This window comes from Papilio polytes, unplaced genomic scaffold, assembly GCF_000836215.1.
Source record: "Papilio polytes unplaced genomic scaffold, Ppol_1.0 DF821845.1, whole genome shotgun sequence".
NCBI lineage: Eukaryota > Metazoa > Arthropoda > Insecta > Lepidoptera > Papilionidae > Papilio > Papilio polytes.
The window spans coordinates 1,336,779-1,361,909 of NW_013527359.1; the positions used below are offsets into that span (position 1 = coordinate 1,336,779).

The following is a 25,131-nucleotide window of genomic DNA, read 5'->3' on the forward strand; positions in this document are numbered from 1 at the left end:
TCCGGTTTTTGTGCCATATTCTCTCTCTTTTCGAATGTTAGTGGGTTTTGAACATCAAATGTTCGTTTACGATTTTCGAAATTTGAAATTCCATTTTTAAAATGTCGTAACTTTTTTGTTTTTGACTTTTGTGGAATGAAGTCATAAACAATATTAGATTTTATTTTTTTGAATTTTTAAAGGGTTTTAGTTTCTAAAAAGGTTTATTATAATCCAAATGGTGTCTATTCGGCATTTATATTCATTTAGTAAAGGTTCAAGCGATTTTATTATGCACAAGATCCTAATTAGATATGTATCGATCGAGAGATTTTGTCCCTCGGGCGTCGTAAAGTACGGTAAACGCAACAAAGTGAAAATGTACTACAGTTATCTCTAGCTATGGAGATGCTTCCTTACATAATTTAATCACTGTGAATTACAATTTTTTTTCTACACTAGCTGTTGCTCGCGATTTCGTCCACGTAAAATGTAAAAATAGCCCATATTACTCAGTGATAACGTAGCTTTTTAATGGTGAAAGAATTTTTGAAATCGACCCAGAAGTTTTTGAGTTATTTCAATACATACAAAAATACAAATCTTTCCTCTTTATAATATTAGTATAGACTACTTTGAATTTGCATTGTCCAAATATTTGTATGAAAACATTTACAATCTCGCAATGGAAAACCACTTTTACAGTGATTAGTTTTAACTACTGGTTGATTCAACAATCAAGACTAAAACTAGGGTTGGGCTCTATGTCGAGATCATCTCGTAATGTTACGAGAATATCCAATAAATCATGCCTCACTCGAGATGGTTTTCATTTGTCAAACAATCATTACATCCTGTATACAGCTCGGTGGCCGCCCACCCATCCGATTATCGATTTCACGCCGACTTTATGAGGAGTGATTAATTTCAATCATTTGTTACAGGTGGGTAGCGATAGACGAGCTATCGTAATGCAACTAGCACGAAGACAGCGCTGTGAGACAGACCAGTAGATCATTCAGTACTGCTTTTGTTAGAACCAAAACAATACTGTTCTAATAATAGTCGCACTGCTCTATCACACTATTCTACCCTAGTGTGAAACTTACCATGAAAGGTACCGCAAAGCTCTTGTAATTTATTGTATTTGTTTTGTTCAAATTGATTGTTATTTGTATAGTAATTACATATATTTACAAATTTAAATTAATTTCTTATCGTGGTTTAAAATATCCTGACGGATATATGCTATGAGCTGTTCTCATGCGCCTTCATCCGCATGAAATTATGAAAATTTTAGTTTACATTTGTAAAATTATCAATTACAAATGACATGACATGGTTGGCAGCAACTTGTGATCTCTTTCCCACATTTGGGTTTTTATCTAAAACATTTACCCCCTAAGTTTAATGGCGATAAAATATATAACCTAAAGCGTGACGCAATTGTAGGGCTTTTTATTAAAAAAAGTATTACTCAAAAATATGCTGTAATCGCTGACATCTTCGGCAACAAAGAAGTGTGTGTTTACGCTTTATTATAATAGTACAGATATATTAACTATATAACTATTATTAGTAATATATATTAAATATATTACTAATAATAGATGACAACACCTCTTACCTATTTTACGTTTATTTGCAACAGAGACTACTCTGTCCAGTAACTGCTCTATACAGTATCGAAACAAAACATGTAACAAAGCATCATCAAATAGACAAACATGTCAAGGGAGTGCTGAACACAATCCAAATTTATTGAATGAATACCTTTTGAATTAAACCATTCGTCCGTGTCGATTGTTCATGCATACAATATCTACACTATTTGTTGTACGTACTATCGGGGAATTTGTCGGTGTTACAACTTAAAGGCTACGTCATTTGAACGTTTTGTAAATATTGGAACAAAGTGGGATATCGCGAACGGTCCTGACTGTACATTTGTTTCTAGTTTAAGTTCGACGAATGCCATTTTTACTTCAAAACAGTTGCATACAGTTATTAACCGTTTCTACTGCTATAAGATTTGTATTATCAATATTATCGTCTTTGTTTTTTCTGATATGATATACATAACTCTTGTGTGTGCGTCAAAGGAGCCAGAGATAAAAGACCTTTAATCGACGTCACCAACAAATGGCCAACATTTAAAAAATATTTCCGAGAGGCGATCACTTTAATTTATTTTAAATTTTACGTTTTGGGTTCAATAAAAAAATAGATAAACTCTGTCTACTGTTGTTACTGTTGTTGTTGTTGTTATTTTTCTATGTATGCCGTGCAAACATATAATTAGGAAAAATTATCTACATGTTACTTATTGTATTGTGTAACTAGCTGTTCCCATGCGACTTCATTCGCATAAAATTTAAAATTTTCATTGCAAATGTCAAAATGACATGACATGGCAATCTTGCTTCCTTGATGTTGGCAGCAACTTATGGTCTCTTTCCCACATTAGGATTTTTATCCAAAATATTTCCCCCTGGGTTTAATGTCGTGAAAATATATAGCCTAAAGCGTGACGTAAGTGTAGGGCTTTTTATTAAAAAAAGAATTATTTAACAATATGCTGTAATTGCTGACATCTTAGGCAACAAAGAAGTGTGTGTTTAGGCTTTATTATAACAGTATAGAAAATGTATGTGTTGTAATTTTGTCCTGTTGGTTTATTTTAATAAATAAATAAAAATAAATAATAAGAATTTCCATAGTTAAAACAAGAATGGCTACTCGTCTTACCTAAAAGAAAATTTCTTTTTTCTAAGCAGTTTATTTTGTAACCGAGAAAAAATCGTTACATAAATGTATAAAGTTCCTATTCCGATATCCAAAGTAAACTATTTAAATCGCTTTCTAACCCGCATCAAATACATAAAGATCAGGTCGAAGTACGCACGTCTCAGGGGCCTTTTAAATTCCACCGTTTTATGTTGATATCGGATTATTCAATAATTCTCAAAGGTTAAGGGGTTGAAAAAATGTTATAGGTACTAGGTGCTCTAAAGCGGAAGCCGGAAATTTTATTTCTTGCATTTTATACTTGAAAAACGTTCCAATAACTAAGGACTCGATCTGACATTTTAGTTGACATGTAAAGTATGTTTTTTCTTAAAATTGTGCGTTAGTTTTCTTATTGAAATTATCGGAATACTAAACAAAGTAAAAACGGGTACACTCACGTTCCTCAAAGTCCGAGTCCGAGTCCTTCAAAGAGCCCCCTATTAATGTGTTGAGCTTTTTTAGTCTAAATTTCGTTATATTATTATTTCTTAGCGTCATCATCATCATCAACTTGCCCTTATCCCTTATGGAGTCGGCACAGTATGTGCTGCTCTTTCATACATCTCTATCAGCCGTCATATCTGAATCCACTCCTTTCTTAAGCATGTCTTTTACACAGTGCATCCATACTTCCTTCGGTCTTCCTCTTCTATTATTATTTCTTAGCGTCTTAACCTATTGATAAAAAACAAACTTTCTACTGAACCACAACCGAATAGATAAACAGTTGTCAGGTTTTCCTTAGGGCGTAGAAACTAGACGACTTTTTATGCAACATCTAGTTAGAAGGTAGATATATTTTAATTGCCTTAACAGCTAACTTGCCTTCCCGTTTTCTACATTACTTACAGTTTATTAAACTAATTTTATTAGTTTTAATGATATGGAAAATAATCGCAAATAAACATCCGCACTTTCATTTGTTTTATTCTTTTTCGTGTAATATGAATTATATAGAAGTAACTTTTTATTGCAATCAGAAATTATAACAATCTTATTTAAATAATTTTACCTTTATTAATTATTTGAAAAAAGATTTTATCATCACTTTAAACACTGAAACATTCTAAAATAAACCCATCTAAGTAATATTATAAATATGAAAGTTTAGATGGATGTTTGTTAGAGTTTGTATCCTAAATGGCTGAACGGATCTCGATGAAATTTGGCGTAGATGTACAGGATAGTCTGGAAGAACACATAGGCTACTGACTTTTGTTGTTCTATTCCCACGCTAACGGAGTCGCGGGCGAAAGCTAGTAAATAATAAATGACATTGTCAGCCAGTTAAATGTGTAAATAGAATTTTTCATACTAATTAAATCCATCCATTAGTTGCAGGATGACTAATGGTTTCCCCGATACGTTTAACTATTCGTTAGTGTTATTGGTTCAATAAATTCTTAAAATCCGTTTCCGAACTATATAACTTGAGTTTTATTCCTTTAAAATTTATTTTAACTTAACCGTAATTAATCACTACGTAATCTATACTCATATTATAAAGAGGAAAGATTTGTATTTTTGAATTTTTGTTTGTATTGAAATAATCCAAAACTACTGGTCCGATTTCAAAAATTCTTTCACCATTAAAAAACTACGTTATCAGTGAGGCTTATTTTTTTTTAACTTTACGCGGGCAAAGACGAGAGCAACAGCTAGTGATATAATTAGAAACTTCAGCAACTCAGTATGAATGCATTATTTAACACTAACCAAGTTTAAAGTATCATATGTCGGATTCCTAAGGTTTCAAACCTTCTAAGAAAATCCACACGCGGTTCTTGTAATCATTGTAAGTAAAACTTTTGTTGGTCATAAAATTTTGAGATTCTAAGAAACACGTCGCTCACATCACATAAAAGAAGATATCATCAACTTTTATGTCATTTTTACGTCATCTTTACAGTGGTTACATTAGGGTCTTACTTGTTTAGTAAATTCCAGCACTAGTATTTCCCGTTGGGCAGATCGAAACCATAGAATAAATCGGCCCAACGGTAACGGGAACAATTGTAAAGAATATTCAATCATAAATCCAAAGATTAGTTAAATTTTGTCACTTATTTTTAACAAAACACGATCGTAAAACTGTTAGAAAAATGCCGGCCAATTGTCTTGAACTAGAGACAGATCTGTCTTGTTCAACTTTACTAAATTCTATAGATTTTTTAAGATATAGCTAAGATCCTACTAATGACTGGTTTCCCAGGTACATTTAACTATTCGTTAGTGTTTTTGGTTCGATAAATTAATGAAATGCGTTTCCGAACTACGTAATTTTAGATTTATTACTTTGAAACTCATATCAACCAATAATTATGAATCACTAGGAAATCATACTAATATTATAAATGCAAAAGTTTAGATAGATGTTTGTTAGAGTTTGTAGCCTAACCAGCTGAACGGATCTCGATGAAATTTGGCATAGTTTTAGAGGATAGTCTGGAAGAACACATAGGCTATTTAATTATGTTTTTTTTTAAATTCTATGCGGACGCAGCGAGCGAAATCAAGTGATAAAATAAAACACTTTAGCAACCCAGCATGTCTCTAGCATTTAGATTATTATAGGTAATAAGCAATTTGATGTATTACGATGACGTAGCTACTGTAAAACGTTTTACTTTAGTAATCATCATCACCAGCTCACTATACGTCCCCACCGAGGGGCTCGGAGCCTACCCTATATTAGGGTGACTAGACCTTAGTCAACCGCGCTGGCCTAGTGCGGGTTGGTTGACTTCACACGTATCTTTGAATTTCTTCGCCGATATGTGCAGGCATCACGATGTTTTCCTTCACCGTAAGAACGTCGGGTAAATTAAATACATATAAAAATTCGAATCGAAAATCACATTGGTACATGGCAGGATTCGAACACAAGACCTGTAGATTACAAGTCAAGTACTTAAACCACTGAGCCATCGACGCTCACTTTAGTAATAGGTCTATTGAATTTACCTAAGGCAATTTTAATCAACGTTGACTTATAGACTCCACTCAAGGTCTTAGGCTCTTAACTTTTATGGACAATTTCATATAGCTCTTGAAAGAGGTATTAATAAAATAAAAGGGTCTAATAAAGTTTATTAGTTTATTAAATTTAATAAACAACCAACTAAGTTAACTTTCCAACCCAAATATCTAGTGAATGGAAAAGAGTGCGTAAGGGCGCCCTTAGTGGAGTTTTAGTATAAGATTTTGAGAGATTGAAATAACGATTTTCAAGTTTTTTTTTTAAGTCAGCAATTGTTTAATAGCAATTTTCTTTGATTTTTGTTCCTTTAAAAACATTAACACATAAAATAGGTTATTTAGTAATCTAAACGTTTTGAATCTTGAGGGAAATTAACGCCCGTCTTAGCTTATTTATGTAGACAACATTTTTAATTAAAAACGCCAAGATATAAAAGAGCAAAAGAAAAGCGTCCTTAAGTGATTCTATTAAAACGTACAATAAAAGGTTTTAATTTTGAAAACAAGAAATATTAGGATCATTCGTTTTAAGCAATGTTTAGCAAACGCAATAAATAAAACAATAACAAATGAGATTTGCCTTTTTATCACAATTTACACTTTGAATAAACCTCGATTATTAATCGATATTAATCAGAACATATCCGAGTTTTCGTCTCCTCATCATACTAATATTATACGAGTAAATGCGAAAGTTTAGATGGATGGATGTTTGTTAGAGTTTGTAGCCTAAACGGCTGAACGGATTTCGATGAAATTTGGTATAGATGTAGAGGATAGTGTGGAAGAACACATAGTACACTCACTTTTATTTTTTTTTAATTCCACGCCGACGGAGTCGCGGGGGAAAGCTAGTAATAGTATAATAGTATTCCATTATTACATTACTATCTGTTTCTTGCAACTTCGTCCACGTGAAATTAAAAAAATATAGCCTATGTTATTCACAGATACATTAATTTCTAACGGCAAAAGAAATGTTTAAATCTGCCCAGTAGTTTTTGAGTTATTTCAATACATACAAAAATGCAAATCTTTCCTCTTTATACTATCAGTATAGATTGGTCAGCTTCTTATTTAATAATAAGTTTAACTTATATGTAACTTAATAGTATCGCCGTGAGAACGCAACTTGATATCCTGTTCTAAACGTTGCTATGCTTCTAATATTATACACATAGCTAGTATATAACAGCTAGTTCACATAATGGTTATGCTAATTGGACATCCTCGCTTAATTATTTCCTGTTCGACCATTTAAAATATAACGGGTCTTAGACAAGCTTAAAAATTCTAAACGATACTTTTAGCTCTCATTAATTATGAACTTGTACTCCAATTTCGAACGCAATTTTTTCTTATTTCAACAAAATACATCTATACTATTATAATAAAGCGTAAACACACACTTCTTTGTTGCCTAAGATGTCAGCAAATACAGCATATTTTTGAATAATTCTTTTCTTAATAAAAAGCCCTACACTTGCGTCACGCTTTAGGCTATATGTTTAACGCTATTAAATTTAGGGGGTGAATTTTGGACAAAAACTCTAATGTGGGAAAGAGACCAAAGTTGCTGCTAACATCAAGGAATCAAGGTTGTCATGTCATGTCATGTCATGTCTATGTCATGTCATTTTGACATTTGTAATTAATACTTTGACAAATGTAAACAATAAAATAAAATTTTCATAATTTCATGCGGATAAAGTCGCATGGGAACAGCTAGTTTGATATAATTGTGTTAACACAACTGACTTTGTTGTGCTTAATTCCACGTGGACAAAGTCGTGGACGACGCCTATATGTCAGAAAATGTAAAGCCTCGTTCACATAAGGCTTTACACTGACGTCACAGTCTCTGCGGTATACAATCGGGATGACGTTCTCTCACATGTTAATCCCTCTCTGTACGATGAAAGCCTATTATGAGATTATATTTTTCTACTTGGAAGCGAGAGGAAGGTCGTCTATTTTAATATACTTTCTCAAGTATATAATATTTTTACTTAAATTCGATTGTTTAGTAGGAAGCTTCATACTATGTGTATTCATCTTAACAACAAAATCGACTAGTCTAAAAAACTTCTTTTTTTTTCATCTTCGGTTTCTGAAGTTCCCACTCGGTTTGTCATCACCGAGCGATTCATTAGTGTGAGGTTGACCTATCCTTTAACGAAGTTAAACTCAAGATTACGTATTTCGGAAACGCATTTCATGAAGTCATGGAAAAAAACACTAATGTTTAAACGTAACTGGGAAACCGGCGATAAAAGAAACACTAAACAAAAAGTGATCAAACAAACAGTAAAGTGCATTAGAATGAAAAGTTAACATTAATGAGGTGCGTGGAATGAATATCTGAGCGGCGGCCGAGCATGCGTGTCGGCGACCTGACGCCAACATTACGAACACGTACGGTTACCGCACTCAATGAATAAACACCCTTGTTTACTACAGGATTATAGCGCGCAGACCGTTGACTAAAATATCGCACAACTGTTTAGTTGCGCTTTAATTCTTATGAACTTATATGGAGGTGCACACACTACTCGATTATTAGTTGTGTAACTAAAGATTGGCTGTGGAACAATCGACAATCGGACAACAGTTGTGCGAAGACTCTTATAGTCAAAAGACTTTATATTCGTAAGATTAATTCTGACATTTGCAAGCCGATGAACAACTGAGAAGCAGGTATCATTAATAAGTCTAAGGGAAGTCAATTTTATAAGTCCCCAGTGGGGCCAAGAAATGGCTTATAGTGCGGCCCTGGCGACGCCTATGAGCCGCTATAAGAGATATATTGCTTACTTAAGCTGCCTCTTAGTGTAGCTTTTCCACAGTACACTTACAACTTAAAGACTACAAGTAAGTCGAAGATGCCATACTATTCTAAAATTGTGTTCAAATACATTTCGATTTTGTATGTTACCTTAATCTATGTAAACATCTTAGAGCCGCCGCACACTTTTGAATAAACTATCGATTGTCGATTGTTTCGTAGCCAATTCAACTGTTTAGTTGCACCTCTATATGAGTCCATAGGAATTAAAGCGAGATTAAACAGCAGTTCGATAGTTTATTTTCAGGTGTGCGCACACTCTTATACTTTTCTTTAAATACCAATTCGCCTTGTATATATATAAGATTCATCTCAACTAAGATTTAGTTTTATAATTCATTTTTTTTTATTCATAAGGGTCAAAATAGATATCTATACTATTTATCTATATTACAATAAAGCGTAAACAAACACTTCTTTGTTGCCTTAGATGTCAGCAATTACAGCATCTTTTTGAATAATTCTTTATTTAATAAAAAGCCCTACACTTACGTCACGCTTTACGCTATATATTTTAACACCATTAAACTTAGGGATAAATATTTTAGATAAAAACTTTAATGTGGGAAAGAGACCATAAGTTGCTGTCAACATCAAGGAAGCAAGGTTGTCATCATGTCATGTCATTTTGACATTTGTAATTGATAGTTTGACAAATGTAAACAATAAAATAAAATTTTCATAATTTAATGCGGATGAAGTCGCACGGGAACAACTAGTTTACAAATATGTTGTCAAGAGCAGATATATCGGATTAAATTCTTAATCATCTTGATACTTAACTATACAAAAAAGGTTATCGCTTTAATTGTTGCTTTAATTAATACGATAAAAAACTTAAGTAGAACTTAAGTGATGCCATTTTCGATAACATTCAAACTTGTTTCAAGCTTTTATGTTCGCATTAAGTTAGTTTATACTTTTTAATTAATTACAAGACATGGTAAGAAAGCAATGCAAGCAAGAATTGTAATTTAATTGCGATCTCGACTGTCAAAATATAAATTATTTATGAAAGAATCTTGGTTTACATCTAAAACTTGACTGGATGAACATTTCTTCGTATACTAATGCAGTTGCTAGGTCCTTATTTACTTAAGTTTTATAGTACGGTAGAACCCCGATAAGTTAAAGTCCAAGGGAAATTCAAAATACTTTAAGTTATAGAGGTTTTAAGTTATCGAGGTTTAAGTTAACGAGGTTCTACAGTACTACATTAGACGTACTAAATCTAAGGGACTCCCTTAAACTTCTCTGAGTGTGCCAATGAGGTTGAAGAAGTGATTAGAAAACATAACACGAAATCAAACTCAGGAGGCTAATGGTTGTAAAAAAGTACGTTCACTTCTTACGTAAAGAGAATAACATTATTAACCATTTGTGAATTGATAATTTGATAACAAATTCAACTTTTGACACAAATACACAGTAGTTGAGATACAAATTAGCATTTTCTATAAATATGCATATTCACTAAACGACGTATAAATAGCCATATGAAGCAATCGGCCTGTCTACATTAGGCTACGTTCAGACAGACCGGGGAAAACAGAAGAGCAGATTTTTATCGCTAACAAAATTGAAGTTTACATGAGTGGAACAAGGTTTAATTTCACTTTGTCTTTTCAAGAGTAAAAAAGACGCGTTAGATTAAATTAAATCTCAGTGTTATTTGCGATAAAAATCTGTTCTGATTTACGCCACGTGAACGGACCCTTAGACTGCATAATATGGAATTCTCAAACATTATTGTATATATGTTACGTATCTTATATATTTTTAATATCAAACAATTTAGGTTACAAATAGATTGTATTTTCAGATTTTTTTTCTATAAAAAAACTAAGTTAATTGATGAATATCTCAATATTGGAAATACTTAAGACAACTTCAAATATCGCATGTCAGAATAAGAACATTAGTTATGAGTGTAGAGTTAGACATAGAAAGAGATGGATGGATTGTATGAAAGGCGACATAATCAAGAAGGGAGTGATGACTGAGATGACGGATGATAGAGTTATGTGGAGGACAAAAACCTGTCGCACCGACCCTACGGGAGGAGGATAATGAAGAAGATGATGCCTCAAAAATACTTCAAGTTATTCAATCATATAATACAAAAGAATCTAAAGACCGATTCTGTGAACATATGTACGTTAATTCCGAACATATATCTAGAATTAATAAAAGTTTCATTTCATTCCGACAAAAGCAAACGAATGACCTAGAGCATTTCGTGCGCAAAATTACACATATATTTCTACCTGTTACATTTCATACAAGAATAAATAAAACGAAATGTAAGAAATGTTTAATATACGCCAACGTACGGGAAATGTAGAAATAAAGATTCACATTGTAACGTTTACTGCACCAAATAATAGTAACTGAAACATCTATATGTATACACTAATATTATAAAGAGGACAGATCTGTATTTTTGTATTGAAGTTTCTTAAAAACTAGTCCGATTTCAAAAATTCTTACACCATAAAAAGCTATGGTATCAGTGAGAAACATAGACTACATTTTTATTATTTCTTAATATGACGCAGACGAAGTCGCAGGCGAAAGTTAGTATTGAATAAATTTATATAGAAAATGTAAATGATTAACCGATTATTTACTTCAAAGTATATTTATTACTAAGCAAGAGTTCCATTAGACGTATATTACATTGTATCGAAGCCTGCAATTTGGTCCCTCAAGAAACCGCACTGCATTAGTGAACGAAGCTTAAAGGTTTGCTATAGCCCAAGGCAATTCAATAGAATACGGCTACGGTTTCTAAGCACCTTCTTTCAGCGAAAGCTTATTAATACTAAGCCGTGTATCGCAAAATAGCAACATTATATAAATTTCTCTACCTTTGATTTGAAAAGCTTTTAAACTGCAGAAGGCGTTCATTACGTTTCTAGGAGTCTAGTCTCATTAAGGTCGCGTCCACCTTTGACTAATCGCAGAACTATCTAGTATCGCATTGATTCCTACGAGCTTATATGGTGCGCACACTACTCGATTTTAGTTGTGCAAACAATTTAATTGGTTGGGAAACAATCGACATCCGCAATTGCAGATGCTTTGCCTACCCTTAATTGACGAAGGAGGAGACGCACATAAAGAGGACATTTCCCTTCCCTATGCGTTTCGTCCACCATCAAATCCACTTTTTCTTCCCTCTTAAGAAAAGAATGGATAGGGAAAGGGACTAAAATTAGGCCTCGGGCACCACACTCATGACGAAACGCGGAATTGCTTCCACTTCACGCCTGTTTTCTGTGTGGTCGTGGTATTACACCGGGCGAGCCGGCCCATTCGTGCGAAGATGTTAAAGCGGGCTCTATCACTGTTAATAAATTTTCACTAATCCATGTTTTAGTATTACATCAAACGCATATACGCTTCCAACAATGTATTTAGAAATCTAAAATATACAGTAAATTTTATGATTTACTGTAAATCTTACAAACAACCAAACAAAAACTACACTAGATGTAATAACTCTATGTTGTCGGAAAAGATATTATGCAAAATAATAACAGAGTTGGTGCAATACTTTACGTAACGGTCACTAAGTTCCGTACAAATGTGGGTCGGCAGATATAAAGTATTACTGATCTGAACCAGGCTTAGTATTAAAGATGTCGCGGTCAGTGTGTTGCTGACGTAATTTGATTATAAATTACTCGATTCTAATACGGAATGTGAAAATAATGTTTACAACTGTGTATTCTGATTGCCGAAAACTTGTTAGAAAAGGCTGGTTTTGTTCGATATGGCTATTGTAATGGTTTTTCGATACGCAAAATTTTAATGGTTTCTTTTAAAATGCGTTGAGTTTTAACAAGTGATTGCCTTACAAATTGGCGATACTAGTTGCTTATTTTATTAGTTTCATTTTACTAATATTATAAATGCGAAATTTAGTATGGATGAATGTTTGTAGCCTAAACGGCTTAACGAATCTCGATTAATGTATGTAGAATGTAGTATGTGTCTCGATGTAGAACATAGTCTTACTTTTTGTTTTTAAAGAATTTCACGTGGACGGAGTCGCGGGCGAAGACTGGTTAATTTTTTTTAATGAATTATTTGTATTATGAGAAAATTATCGTAATATTAGTACGTGGACTTGCTGAATATGACCACAAAATACTGTAACGGTTAACTTAGGCGAAATAATTAAGTGGGGTCGAGTGGCGCCCCCATTTTAATTGCGATCATTACGTGAGATTGCTTCTCGTTCCCGATGAAATTCTCACTGTTAATTTTTGGGGGAATGTAATTTATTTTAACATTTAATTTGAATAAATTATTTATTTCATAACTCTAACAATTTTTTTGCATGTTATAAATATCTTGCTAACATTTCTCAATATTTATACAAATAGTTATGATATTACCATACACTTGGAGTATTCTCAAAGTCCTAAGCCGACCGTACTAATTCAATTTTCAAGTCAAATTAGTTAGGTTAAAATACTCGGTGACCGCAACCCTCAACCTTTTCTGATCGGACGGCTGATATCGTATTTACGTAGAAGTTATGTAAACTAGCGGTAAATAGTCTGACAGTTTTGACAAGAAACATATAAATAAGTGCTCAAAATACCCTTTAAAAATAATTCAAAACAAAAAAGGTTTTTAATGGAAACCTTCCCTTTTTTGGAAGCTGTTTTTTTTAACAGTGGTAGAGCCCGCTTTAACATCTTCGCACGAATGGACCGGCTCGCCTGGTGTAATACCACGACTACACTGAAACAGGTGTGAAGTGGAAGCAATTCCGCGTTACGTCTGATGAGTATGGTGCCGAAGGCCTAATTTTAGTCCCTTTCCCTTTCCACCTTTTTCTTAAGAGGAACAGATGGAGAGGAAAAGCCGATTTGACGGTGGAGGAGTCGCATAGGAAGGAAAAATATCCTCTTTATGTGCGTCTCCTCCTCAATCAAATAAGGTCACTGACCACCTTGATAGTTCAATTTTTTGTTCAATTCAAGGGAATTCCAAAATTGGCTTAGCCTTCAAACACGACCGAACTGTCGTGCGATAGTTTTACTAGATAATAAAAAGAAACCTTTCATAATGAGATCAAATTTAAATACAACATAAAATTTTATTGCTCTCTTATTATAAATTAATAAAAAAATCATAATTAAACTTTAATTAAAGGCAACATTAATATAATATTTGACATGAAAGATATTAGAAATTCGCTTTAAACACTTTCTTGAGCCGCGCAAACAATAAATTATAATTAAAACGGTACAACAACTATTACTTAGTAATTAATCTATTTTTTATTATGTATAAAAAATAGTATTTATTACATCTACCTAGTAATTATTAAGTTTGTAAACCGCATATCGTACTAATATTATAAATGTGAAAGTTTAAAAGGATGTTTGTTAGAGTTTGTAGCCTAAAAGGCTGAACGAATTACGACGAAATTTTTCATAGATCTAGAGCATAGTCTGGAAAAACACATAGGCTATTTTATAGTTCCGCGCGGACGGAGTCGCGGGCGAAAGCTAGTTCGACATATCTCCTAAAGCGACTATTAAATTTCATTTTATTTTACAAATTTCAAGTAATAGGCGATATTTCCTTCGATACCCATATCAAGAAATATTACTGAACACTTTATGGGATGTTTCGTAAATAGAAAAGGGAAATGAAGGAAAATCTCGTTGGCCCTAGATGCAGCTAACATCTTGCATCTTGGAATCTTGCACAACTCCTTACATATACAAGGTAATACTAAGTGACAAGTTAAAATTCCATACATCTGGGCACGGCGGTGCTCCTTCCGATCATGAGCGAAATTTTTCTCAATCTACAGCGATAAGATAACGCAATATTTGTCGTAAGAAAAGGTTTTTTGTGAACATCTTTAGCACGCACTGAACCGTGTCAGTTTAAATTTCGGTGTACAGTTTTGTTTTTTAAGACTTTCCTACATCTAGTTTTAACTACTATAGTAAACTGCCGCACAACTCTTGTGCGATTGTCGATTGTTTCGCAGCCAATTGAACTGTTTAGTTGCTCAACTAAAAATCGAGTTGTGTGCGCACCTTCATATAAGCTTGTAGGAATCAAAGCGAGACTAAACAGTTGTCCGATAGTCTAGTTTCAGGTGTGCTTGCCTTCCCTTAACACTCTTCGTGCTATAGGATGATTTCTTGTATTTCGCATACATTATTCTGTCGCCGGCATTGAACGTGTTAATTTAATCTCGTAGGTGGTTTTATAAATAGCAAATACTTTTTTACTATCTTTGGTTAACGGTAACCGTGAGACGAATGTCGTTAAAGCTATCAGTTTTACTTAAGTTACATGTAACTTAGACAAACAGTTACTCTGCAATCGAACACCAACGCAATCGTGTTAAAATCGTGTTTCGTATAAGAACAATAAATGTCGATTAAAAAAAACCCACGCGTTAGACTTAACAAACGATTATTGTCAAGTCACTTTCAAATATTGAACTCCGCCCGTTTGTAATTTGCCTACAAACATCACAAATTTATTCACCATTCACGTTATTTTCTATTATATGAACGGTGCTCATAGCACAGTGCAACTAAAGAAATGTCTTTGTAAATTACTATTACTCGAATAATCGATATGTTATTAACAGAGACTACGATTTGTCTAGACAATTTACAATTAAGCGGTGTACACAATTCGTCGGTGACATAATATACAAACATTGCATAACCCTATTGGGTGATTAAATTTTACGACAGCCCGATGGCTACGTTTGTTAACACAATGACACTTGCACCATCCTCTGTATTCTTATTGGCCATTAAAATACTTTCATAATAGTTTTTTCTTGTAAATATAAACTTAACAAAAATATCAGAAAATAAGAGAAGTAACTTTATATTGGTAATTCTCAACAATAAGGATTTTTTTCACGTATACGTAACCAAATGCTCGTCTAGTATTGTGTAAATATTTGACGCGGTGCGTTCAACCGCAACCCCCTTGCTTAACAAAAGTCACCCTCTTTTGACAACCCTTATATGAACGCTACCATGACTACGCAATAAAAAACAAATGTAAACTCGAAAAATCTATACATATAATACAATTGGCTTGTCTGTAATATCGAAATAAAAATTCCAGATTTCGGGAAGATTGTATATCTGCGTTGCAACAAAAATCACTTTTTTTAGTCTGTCGGTCCGCAAGCCGCGTTTGTCCCGGGTAACCTCCGAAAAGGCTGGGCTACTTTTTTATCTTAATATTGCGTGGACGAAATCGCGGACAACAGCAATCTCTTATATAAAAACAAACTACATATACCATAACTTATAGTAACATCAATTTATGTATTAAAGCATCAGTAATATAACTTCGATAGAGCGTTCACGTTTTGGTACTAACGTCGTGCGGAGCCCTATTAAGTGCATCCCATCGAAGGCCCACTTCCGCGCTCACCGGGAACCGTGACTGACACCCGATACCACGGCTCAGGTTGAAGCTTCACTCCGAACTAAGTTAAAAGCGATAAGCGGACTGTTGAGATTCTTTTATAAGAAAGTAACAGCCAGTTAGAGGCTTCTGAGGGAGCCCTTGAGCTTTGTTATTCTTAAACGTTTCTACCCTCTTCACTTGGCCACTTTCCGGTGAATCTGGTGACAAATAATGACAACTCAGTCACAAAAAGTGCATTAGATTCTTTTGGCGGTAAATGTTAACACTCGGAATCGTTTAATGATAATTTACCTACTTAGTGTAGACTTGTGACATATAAATTAAAGTACTTAGCGACCAGGTGACTCATTTTAAAATAATATCAGTTTTTAATAAATTAATTTGATCGAAATTTGTTTATTTTAAAGCACTATAATATTTCCAATATTCTTAGTACAAAATCAGCATCACAAAGTTATCTAAAACTGCTTTATCTAAAACGTGAGAACATAATAAACTAGTATAATCGTAAGCAATCTTAGTTGCATTAAAGTTAAGTGTTTGGAGTCCATAAAATAATATTAATTAAACATTGAAACTTATACCATGGTATAAAATCGATTCAGTGTCTATAGGGGCTCAAAGCATTAGATAACGGTACAGCCATTGGTTTAAAATAATGAACCACTAAAGGTCAATAACGGTAGAGGTCCTTCGTGTCTACATCGCTATATGCGCTTGCGCTCTTATAATCCAATTTAATTAAATACACCATAATAATTATAATAAACTAGCTTTAGCCCGCGACTCGTTCTGCGAGGAATTAAAACAAAAGTAAGTAGCCTATGTGTTCTTGTAGACAATGTTCTGCATTTAGGCTACAAATTCAAACAAACATCCATCTAAACTTTTGTATTTATAATTTTGTTCTTATAACATAAGGTGGCAAACGAGCAAGCGGCTACCTGAATCCGCCAAAATGGCGACCGCTGCCCATAGTCATTCGCGATCGCGGATGCCTTGCCTACCCTTATCCGACGGAGGAGGAGACGCACATAAAGAGGATATTGCCCCTTCCTATGCATGTCCTCCACCGTCAAATCTTCTCTTCCCTTCTTTCTTCTTCACTTCCCATTTCCATCCTCTCCTTATAAGAAAAGGGTGGTAAAGGGAAAGAGACATAAATTAGGCCTCCGGCACCAATAATATTAGTATAATTGTAAAACGATCACTATAAGGGTTTGTACATAACTTTTATGTGTCCAGTTTATTGTATAGTCTGTCTTCTCTATTACTATTTTACATTAACTTAGCTTATAACTTAGCATACCTAATAAATGCTTAGACAAATAAAACTAATTAGAACGCTATGTAAATTAATGAAAATAGTTTAGATAAGCAACATTGATCTTGTTTTCGGTAACGTTTTCACTGAATTTAATAGGAATATTCGCAACCGTCACCCCGCTCCCCACGTTGGAACAGATGAGAATAAAAAGTTTTATCCGTCCCATCTTTTGCGACGAGTTGGAACTTATTTTATTACATAACAGTTCCATCTGTAACCTTATTGGTGTTAGTGGGACTTAAAGGTAGGTCGGATGAAACTTTATATTCTTACGTGGAGACGTAGCGGGGTGATGGTTGGAAATAATCCATTTAATATGAATCTGGATATTCTAAAAATGTGTAAATATAATATTAAAGTTAATGTTTCTTTAATTGTACACTAATGTATGTATTTACACTATTTAATATAACACCCTACATATAAAATTCTTAAAATTTTATACAATTGTTAAATTTTAAAGATTCAGTTTTACGAGGTCTTCGTTTTAAGATTTTCTACTTTGGTTTTAACGTTATTTATTCATATTCATACGAGCTGTTGCCCGCGACTTCGTCCGCGTGGTATTAGAAAACATACAAACTGAATAAATTACTAAAAAGTTACGTATCCCTCGGGAACCGGACATTTCTCGGGGATGAAGCTTATCCCATGTGTACTGCAGACTTTGTTATATATCTGTGCCAAATTTCAATAAGATATGTTGAACCGTTGCAGAATGATCGGGTAAACATTAAAAAACTAAATTAATGAATCCCACGGGAACCGTAACTATTCCCGGGATAAAAAATAGCCCATGTGTTCTTCCAGACTATGCTCTAAACCTGTGCCAAATTTCATAGAGATCCGTTCATCCGTTTAGGCTACAAACGCTAACAAACATCCATCCATCCATCTATCCATCCATCCATCCATCCATCCATCCATCTATCCATCCATCCATCCATCCATCTATCCATCCATCCATCCATCCATCTAAACTTTCTCATTTATAAAATTAGTAAGATTAGTAAGAAGTAAGATTAGTAAGATTGACGATTCTTATTTGAATTCAATTTTACACGGTTGAAAGTTGAAACACAAACCTTATGCTATGTTTTAAAACAAGTCTAACGATGAAATAAATATTTGCTGATGCAGAAGTCTTATTCAAATCTATAGAGTTCTATGAATTAATAAAGTTTTCACACATTAATCTTAGGTTTTATCAATGTTGTACTCCAGTAATATAGGAGAGAAACTGGCTCATTTCCCACGTTCTTCTGAGAATAAACACAAGCAATTTTAATATCAAACTCATTAAAATAGGAATCAAAATTGTCTGCATAGAGTGGATTGGTAAACATCATTGTTATATCGATTGAACTCGTATGAACTACTTTACACGATATCTCTTATAGCTTATTTATTACAATACATTTTGAAACCGCAAACGATAAGCAAATGTATACATATTCTTGCAAGTTATTGTACATTTCTTTAGCAGTTAAACCCACGGAAAATCTGTACCGGAGGCATAAATGAATCCCTTTCCCTTCCTACTATATTCTTTATTTATGGGAAGGAAAAGAAGATTTGACGGTGGAGAAGACGACTCTCATCATCTCAACTACCTTATCCTTCTCCCGTAGGATCCGCGCACCGGGTTTTCATTCTCCAAATAACTATCATCCGTCATTTCAGTCATCACTCCCTTTGATCATGTCGCCTTTCACGCAATCCATCATTTTGTTCCTAGGTCTACCTCATTCATGAATAACGACCTCCTTGTTACATGATTCTTTTACACCTCTGAAGAGGACATATCAATTTGTTAAATCGCAATTCTGGATATCTATGGTTCTGGCCGCTTGCTTGTTTGCCACCATAATATAAAAAAAAAAAACGGAAAATGTGTCTAAAACTCTTCAACTATTGGTCGAGCACTAACCTTCAATCAACCAATAACGTGACCTTTGATTAAAAGCACTCAATCTTTTGTCGTGTTTCGCGGTCTCTTGTACCTTGTAGCCGTGACCTCAGCGTCTATATTCCGCTTTTCACGTCGGAAGTCATTTTGTGCAGAGAATTGCAGCAGTTTAGAAAATTGCTCCTTCACTTCGCTATAACTGACTTTGTTCACAACGCTGACTAAAATGTATGGCTCTCTAAATAAAAGCTTTAGTAAAGTTGTAAATTACGTTAATATTTTCCCAATGACATATGACCAGTTTCCCAACTACTTTTAACCAGTTATCAGTGTTATTGGTTCCATATCTTCACGAAATGCGTTTTCGAACTACGTAACTTACTTTCAAACGTTGTCGAACCTAACACTACTTGTAGCTAATGATAAAATAAATTGATACTTCAGCAACCTAGCATAAATATAGTCTTTGCTATGCAACGTTAATGTAAACCACATTCAATTTTGTGAGATTTATTTTCTAAGTCATATTTTAATTACGTCGTTTGTAGTAACTCTGAAACGTGCTAAAGTTTTTTTTATGATGCAATAAACTTTACTCCGTAATAAACTTAATCTATAAGTTAGTTCATAATAGATTAATTAACCTTACTCTAGTTAAGTCATTTTTCCATTTTATAGTGTCTAATAAACATTTATTGTTCCAAAGTATGACTAATGTGTTTGTTTGTTTCAGATCGCTGAAACGTTTGCACGAGATAAAACTGGATAATTCAACACTACCATGGATTCTGAAAGGTAAAAAAATTTGATTTTAATATTTTTTATAAATTACCGCTACTATAAGCCCGCTAAATTTAATTCTAGTTCAATCTTATCAATATCATAATTGCGAAAGTTTACATGGATGTTTGTAAAAGTTTGTAGCCTAAACTGCTGCTGCTGTAGCTGATATTCTGGAAGAACACATACTTACCTTTTCTTTAATTCCACGCAGACGGAGTCCTCGCCGTATGCTAGTTCTGAATAATCAAATCCCTGCGATAAACATCGTGATATTTTAATTAAAATAATAAACCAGATAATCAAATTGAAACGATTACTTCAATTTACTTAAGTAAACCGATTGGTTTCGGTAAATGCAATCGATTAAAAAAAACAGGTTATCAATGCAACTCGCAAAAAAATGTGTCTCGCGAGAGAGATCCGTTAATCTCAACGGCCTTGACACGACAATACAGACCTAGGGCTGCCAACATGCAAATGTCGCGAACTCTGATTGCGAAAAAATTAAGACCAATCTCTTGTCAACCCTTGTAGGAGGAATTATGAACAAAAACCGCGTCTGTCACGTTCAACCTTGATTCTTAGCAAAAAACAGTAATTTGTTTATTCTCCCTGCCTTTAAAAACCATAGCCCGATTACAAATTTTACAAACTACAAATTAGGGTGTTACAAGAAGCCGGCAACGCATCTGCAGTTCCTCTTATATTATACATATACTAGCTGTTTGCGACTTCGTCCCCGATAATTTTAAAAAATAATGATAAGTATAGTTACTATATTTTTTATTTTTTAACTAAGTTACTCATAGATAAATTACCTTTCTAACGGTGAAAGAATTTTTAAAATCGGCCCAGTAATTTATGAGTTTTTTCGATACATACAAAAATACAAATCTGTCCTCTTTATAACATTAGTATAAATGTCCATAGGTGTCAATAATCACCTCGATATCGCCGCTGTTTCCCCCTTCTCTTATAAAATACAAAAAACCGGGTCAAACTTGCTAGGTGACAACCCTGGCACGTGGAAATATTCGAGAGTTGCGACAGGGTACAATTTACTTGTACTCGTAATCGTTCGAGGTAACGCATCTTTACAATAAAAGCCTTGGAACATTTACCTGTATGGATATATAATTACATGCGTAATTAATATTGGGGTTTCTACGATTAAAATCGATAAATTTAGTAAAACAACATACTTTAAGTAACAGTGGTGACTGCTAAGTCAACATATAAAAAATCTCATTTAATTATTAAACTACTCCATCTTTTAAAAAAATATATACGTTTTTCTTTTATTAAGGGCATGTTCCACCAAATTGTAATTTGCCTGATAACAATCCAATGTGTAAATGTGATGGAAATATCGGATTTTTGTTACCTTATCTGACAGTGATTTTTAAGCTATCTGAGGTTCTATCAGGCAGTATTTGGGACAGTCCCTAAGCTTCATATTTATAAATATGAAGAAAACATACACCAAACATGCATACCAACAGTCTAAAAAGTTTTGTTTTAGCCAACAGCTAAGGAATTTACATTGACATTATTAACAACAGATGGCGTTATTGCAATTTACGAAGGTTAAATATAGCCACTTAATGCAAGAAACGTGCTTCAGTAAACAGAGATAGATCGCGATGGCCTAGATGGCATAGATTTGTTCAACAAATCTAGGTAACATAGTACAGAACAATCGTATTGTTTAAAATTACTTGATTCCTACATTGTAATTTAAATTGTCATTTTTACACTAGTGTAGGAAAATGTTCAAATGTCAATCTAAGAGCGAGCGCCCACCCGAAACTAAATTAGCACAACTGTTTAGTTTCGCTTTGATTTCTATGAGCTTATACGGATCTGTACAACTACTCGATTTTTAGTTGTGCAACTAAACAGTTGTATTGGGTGCGAAACAAACGACAATCACATAACAGTTATGTTTTTTAGTTCAATATATAGATCCTTAATGAGTTCTCATTGACTCTACCGTTTTATTTCTAAATGTAAAATGCACACGAATTACAAACATCCATTGTTCATCAAACTTTATATTAAAACCGATAATTTACATATCTCAATGATTATAAAAGTTACAGACATGACATTGCAACTCTATTGTTAACCATTATCTAACACGAATCACTTCCTATAGCCGTGAAATAAATCACAAGTAACTCCAATCTGTTGTTTAATTGCGTGCGCACGCGCAGCCAAATTAATAATCGTTATATAAAATATATTTTGTCCAGTGGTACTTTCGCTGTACTCTGGCGCCGTAGTGCTCTGATATTGCAGCGGAGTGCTACCGGGTGACGTTATTGTAGTTGTAGGGTAACCATGAACTTTTACAAATAGTTTTATTTAAAAATTGGTATCTACTCTCCAATACAATCCTACAAAAATGTGAAAACACAAGTAATATGAGTTTTTTTTTAAAAAAACTTTTTCACGTTTTACTGTTTTTCACAATAGGGATGAAATGTTTAGCTTAAATATCTCATTGCGGTGATTAGAAGTAATGTTTTGATATGTAGTTTCTAATATCGAATTGACTATTTTATTATTCAGTCATTATTAAAGTTCATTTAAAAAAAGAGAGTCAATTCTGTCTCAACAAAACCTGAACACATATTTTATGATCATTAATAGTATTATTAAAATAAAAATCAAAATATAACAGGAAACCAGTATCAATAAATAAAATGCTTGTCACCGTAGTAATCTTACGCAAGATGGAGACAGGCGCCGGCGCAGTCGTAAGTACTCGGGTGTCGCTCCCGCAGTGTTATTGTTTAAATTTGCATTATTGTGACATTCGCAATAATACCTGTGATACTATCGAATAAATATAGAGCTACTTTAACTGTAACATAAGTCCAATTAATTATTATGCTCTCAAATGCAGAGAAGATTAAGTACAAAATCTATTTAAAAATAAAGTAAAGAGTAAACATTTTAGATAGTACGAGCTGTTCCCCTGCGACTTCATCCGCATGAAATTATAATAACTTTATTTTATTTGTTACGCCTGTCAAATGTCAAAATTCAGATGCACAAATGACAATTGCTTCCTTGATGTTGACAGCAATTTATGGTCTCTTTCCCACATTAGGGTTTTTACCCAATATATTTATCCCCTAAGCTTATTGGCATTAAAATATATAGACTAAAGCGTGAAGTAAGTGTAAGGCTTTTTATTAAAAAAAGAATTATTCAAAAATATGCTGTAACTGCTGACATCTTAGGCAACAAAGAAGTGTGTGTACATTTTATTATAATAATATAGATAGATAGTCGTTTCCTGAGTACTTCTGCGTCTCGGGATATTTTCATTACGTGTGATTTTTCAAAAAAAGAATGTAAAATGGTATGTTTCATCTTCATCCTCCTTATTCTGCTCCAGTAGGGCGCAGCAGGTTTTTGTCCTCCACATAACTCTATCATACGTCATTTCAGTCATCACTCCCTTTTTGATCATGTTCATTTATAATTGAAATACTTAAGTATACTTGTGCACACTTATTACCCGCTTAACATCCTCTCTTTATCGAATGGTTAGCTGTATAACTCTTCTAGAGTTTTTTTTCTCTTAATTTTTACAGGGACTTTGGTTCTTTAGAACATGACAGTCTCTTAATACCTTAAACTAAATACCGAAACCATTTAATTATTAACAAACACAATACTAAATAAGAATATGAAAAATAAAGAAACACCAAAAATGGTATTAACAAAATGCTATAAAGCCTTTAATACCATGTAGCGGACTTCGTCAGCTAGGTCCGTTAGTGGCTCGGCCAAAGCAGACAGAAATCCACCAACGTCTTCTAGAGTTAAGCTTACCTGTACCTTTTAATTTGTATTTATAAAATATGTTTTTGTGTACAAATTTAAAAAAGAAACGCGATGAAAATCAGACGTTTGATTCTTGTTTGTACAACCTAATTACAGTTTAGTTCGAGAATAATCAAGATAATGTTTGAAAGAGACGCCAACTGCAGTCTGCGGTTGCAATACGACTACTGCTGATTCTCGGTTTCAATTTCCATTTAATTAAACATGTGAACTTTATTACGAAATAGGATTTTCATATTTCCCTTTCATAATGATACAAAGACTATAAATGTAATAACACATTGCACTCTAGTGATCATACTTCATATTAATATTATAAATGCGAAAGTTTAGATGGATGGATGTTTGTTAGAGTTTGTAGCCTAATCGACTGAACGGATTTCGATGATATTCGGCATATACGTAGACGATAATCTGGAAGAACATATAGGCTACTTACATTTTTTTTTTAATTCTGCGCGAACGGAGTCGCGGGCGAAACGAGTTATCTATAAAATGAAACATAATAAAAAACATTTTACTAACAAAATCAGATTTACAATAAATCATTGGGCTCTGGTTCCTTTTATGTGAAAATGTAGGAAAAAATCACTCCTATTAATAATACTCCGTCTTACATTTCCGCTTAGATTTCGATGTACGTACATTGCAGAATTTTGTACTAAGTAGAACGCGTTCACTACAGACATAAGTCACGGCGGCGAAAGTCCCGGCTGCGGTCAGCACGTGCTCTGAATAGTACAATGAACGGCAACATGTTGTAGACAATATGAACAATTTGGTTATTACGCACAATATCTTGAACAGGAAACTGCAGAAACAATAGATTTGTACATTATTGAGATATTCGATTCCATTACATCATTATGATAAAAATTACTACAGCAAAATGTATCACCTAAGAATTCAAAACTCAACATTGTTTAGGAGTTGGGTATTTTGTATAATACCATGTTATACAATTTGTCTGCAACACGTCTATTCATTATTCAATAGGCGACATTAAAATGTAGTTAGCGTTACCTTTTTGCTGGTAAATTATCGTTTAAATCTATTATGACTTGTACTAATTAGTAGATAAGTATAACAATAAAAAATTCTATTAAAATTAGCTAAGCAACGCTAAAACGTACTGCCACCTGCAAATATTGGCGAAGAAATTCAAAGATATGTAAGGTCAACCCGCACAGGGCCAGCGTTGTTGGCCTTTTT

The 25,131-nt window shown here is 33.6% G+C and overlaps 1 protein-coding gene across 1 annotated transcript in view; it reads left to right on the forward strand.

Annotated features, from left to right (window-relative positions):
* The first annotated feature begins 982 nt into the window (after positions 1–982).
* Positions 983–25,131, forward strand: part of LOC106108159 — a 29,967-nt gene continuing 5,818 nt past the window's right edge. Inside the window, exons 1-2 of the mRNA XM_013289251.1 lie at positions 983–1,096; positions 20,009–20,070. Of these exons, the coding sequence (XP_013144705.1) occupies positions 20,057–20,070 (14 nt within the window). The 5' untranslated portion in view covers positions 983–1,096; positions 20,009–20,056. The remainder of the gene's footprint in view (positions 1,097–20,008; positions 20,071–25,131) is intronic.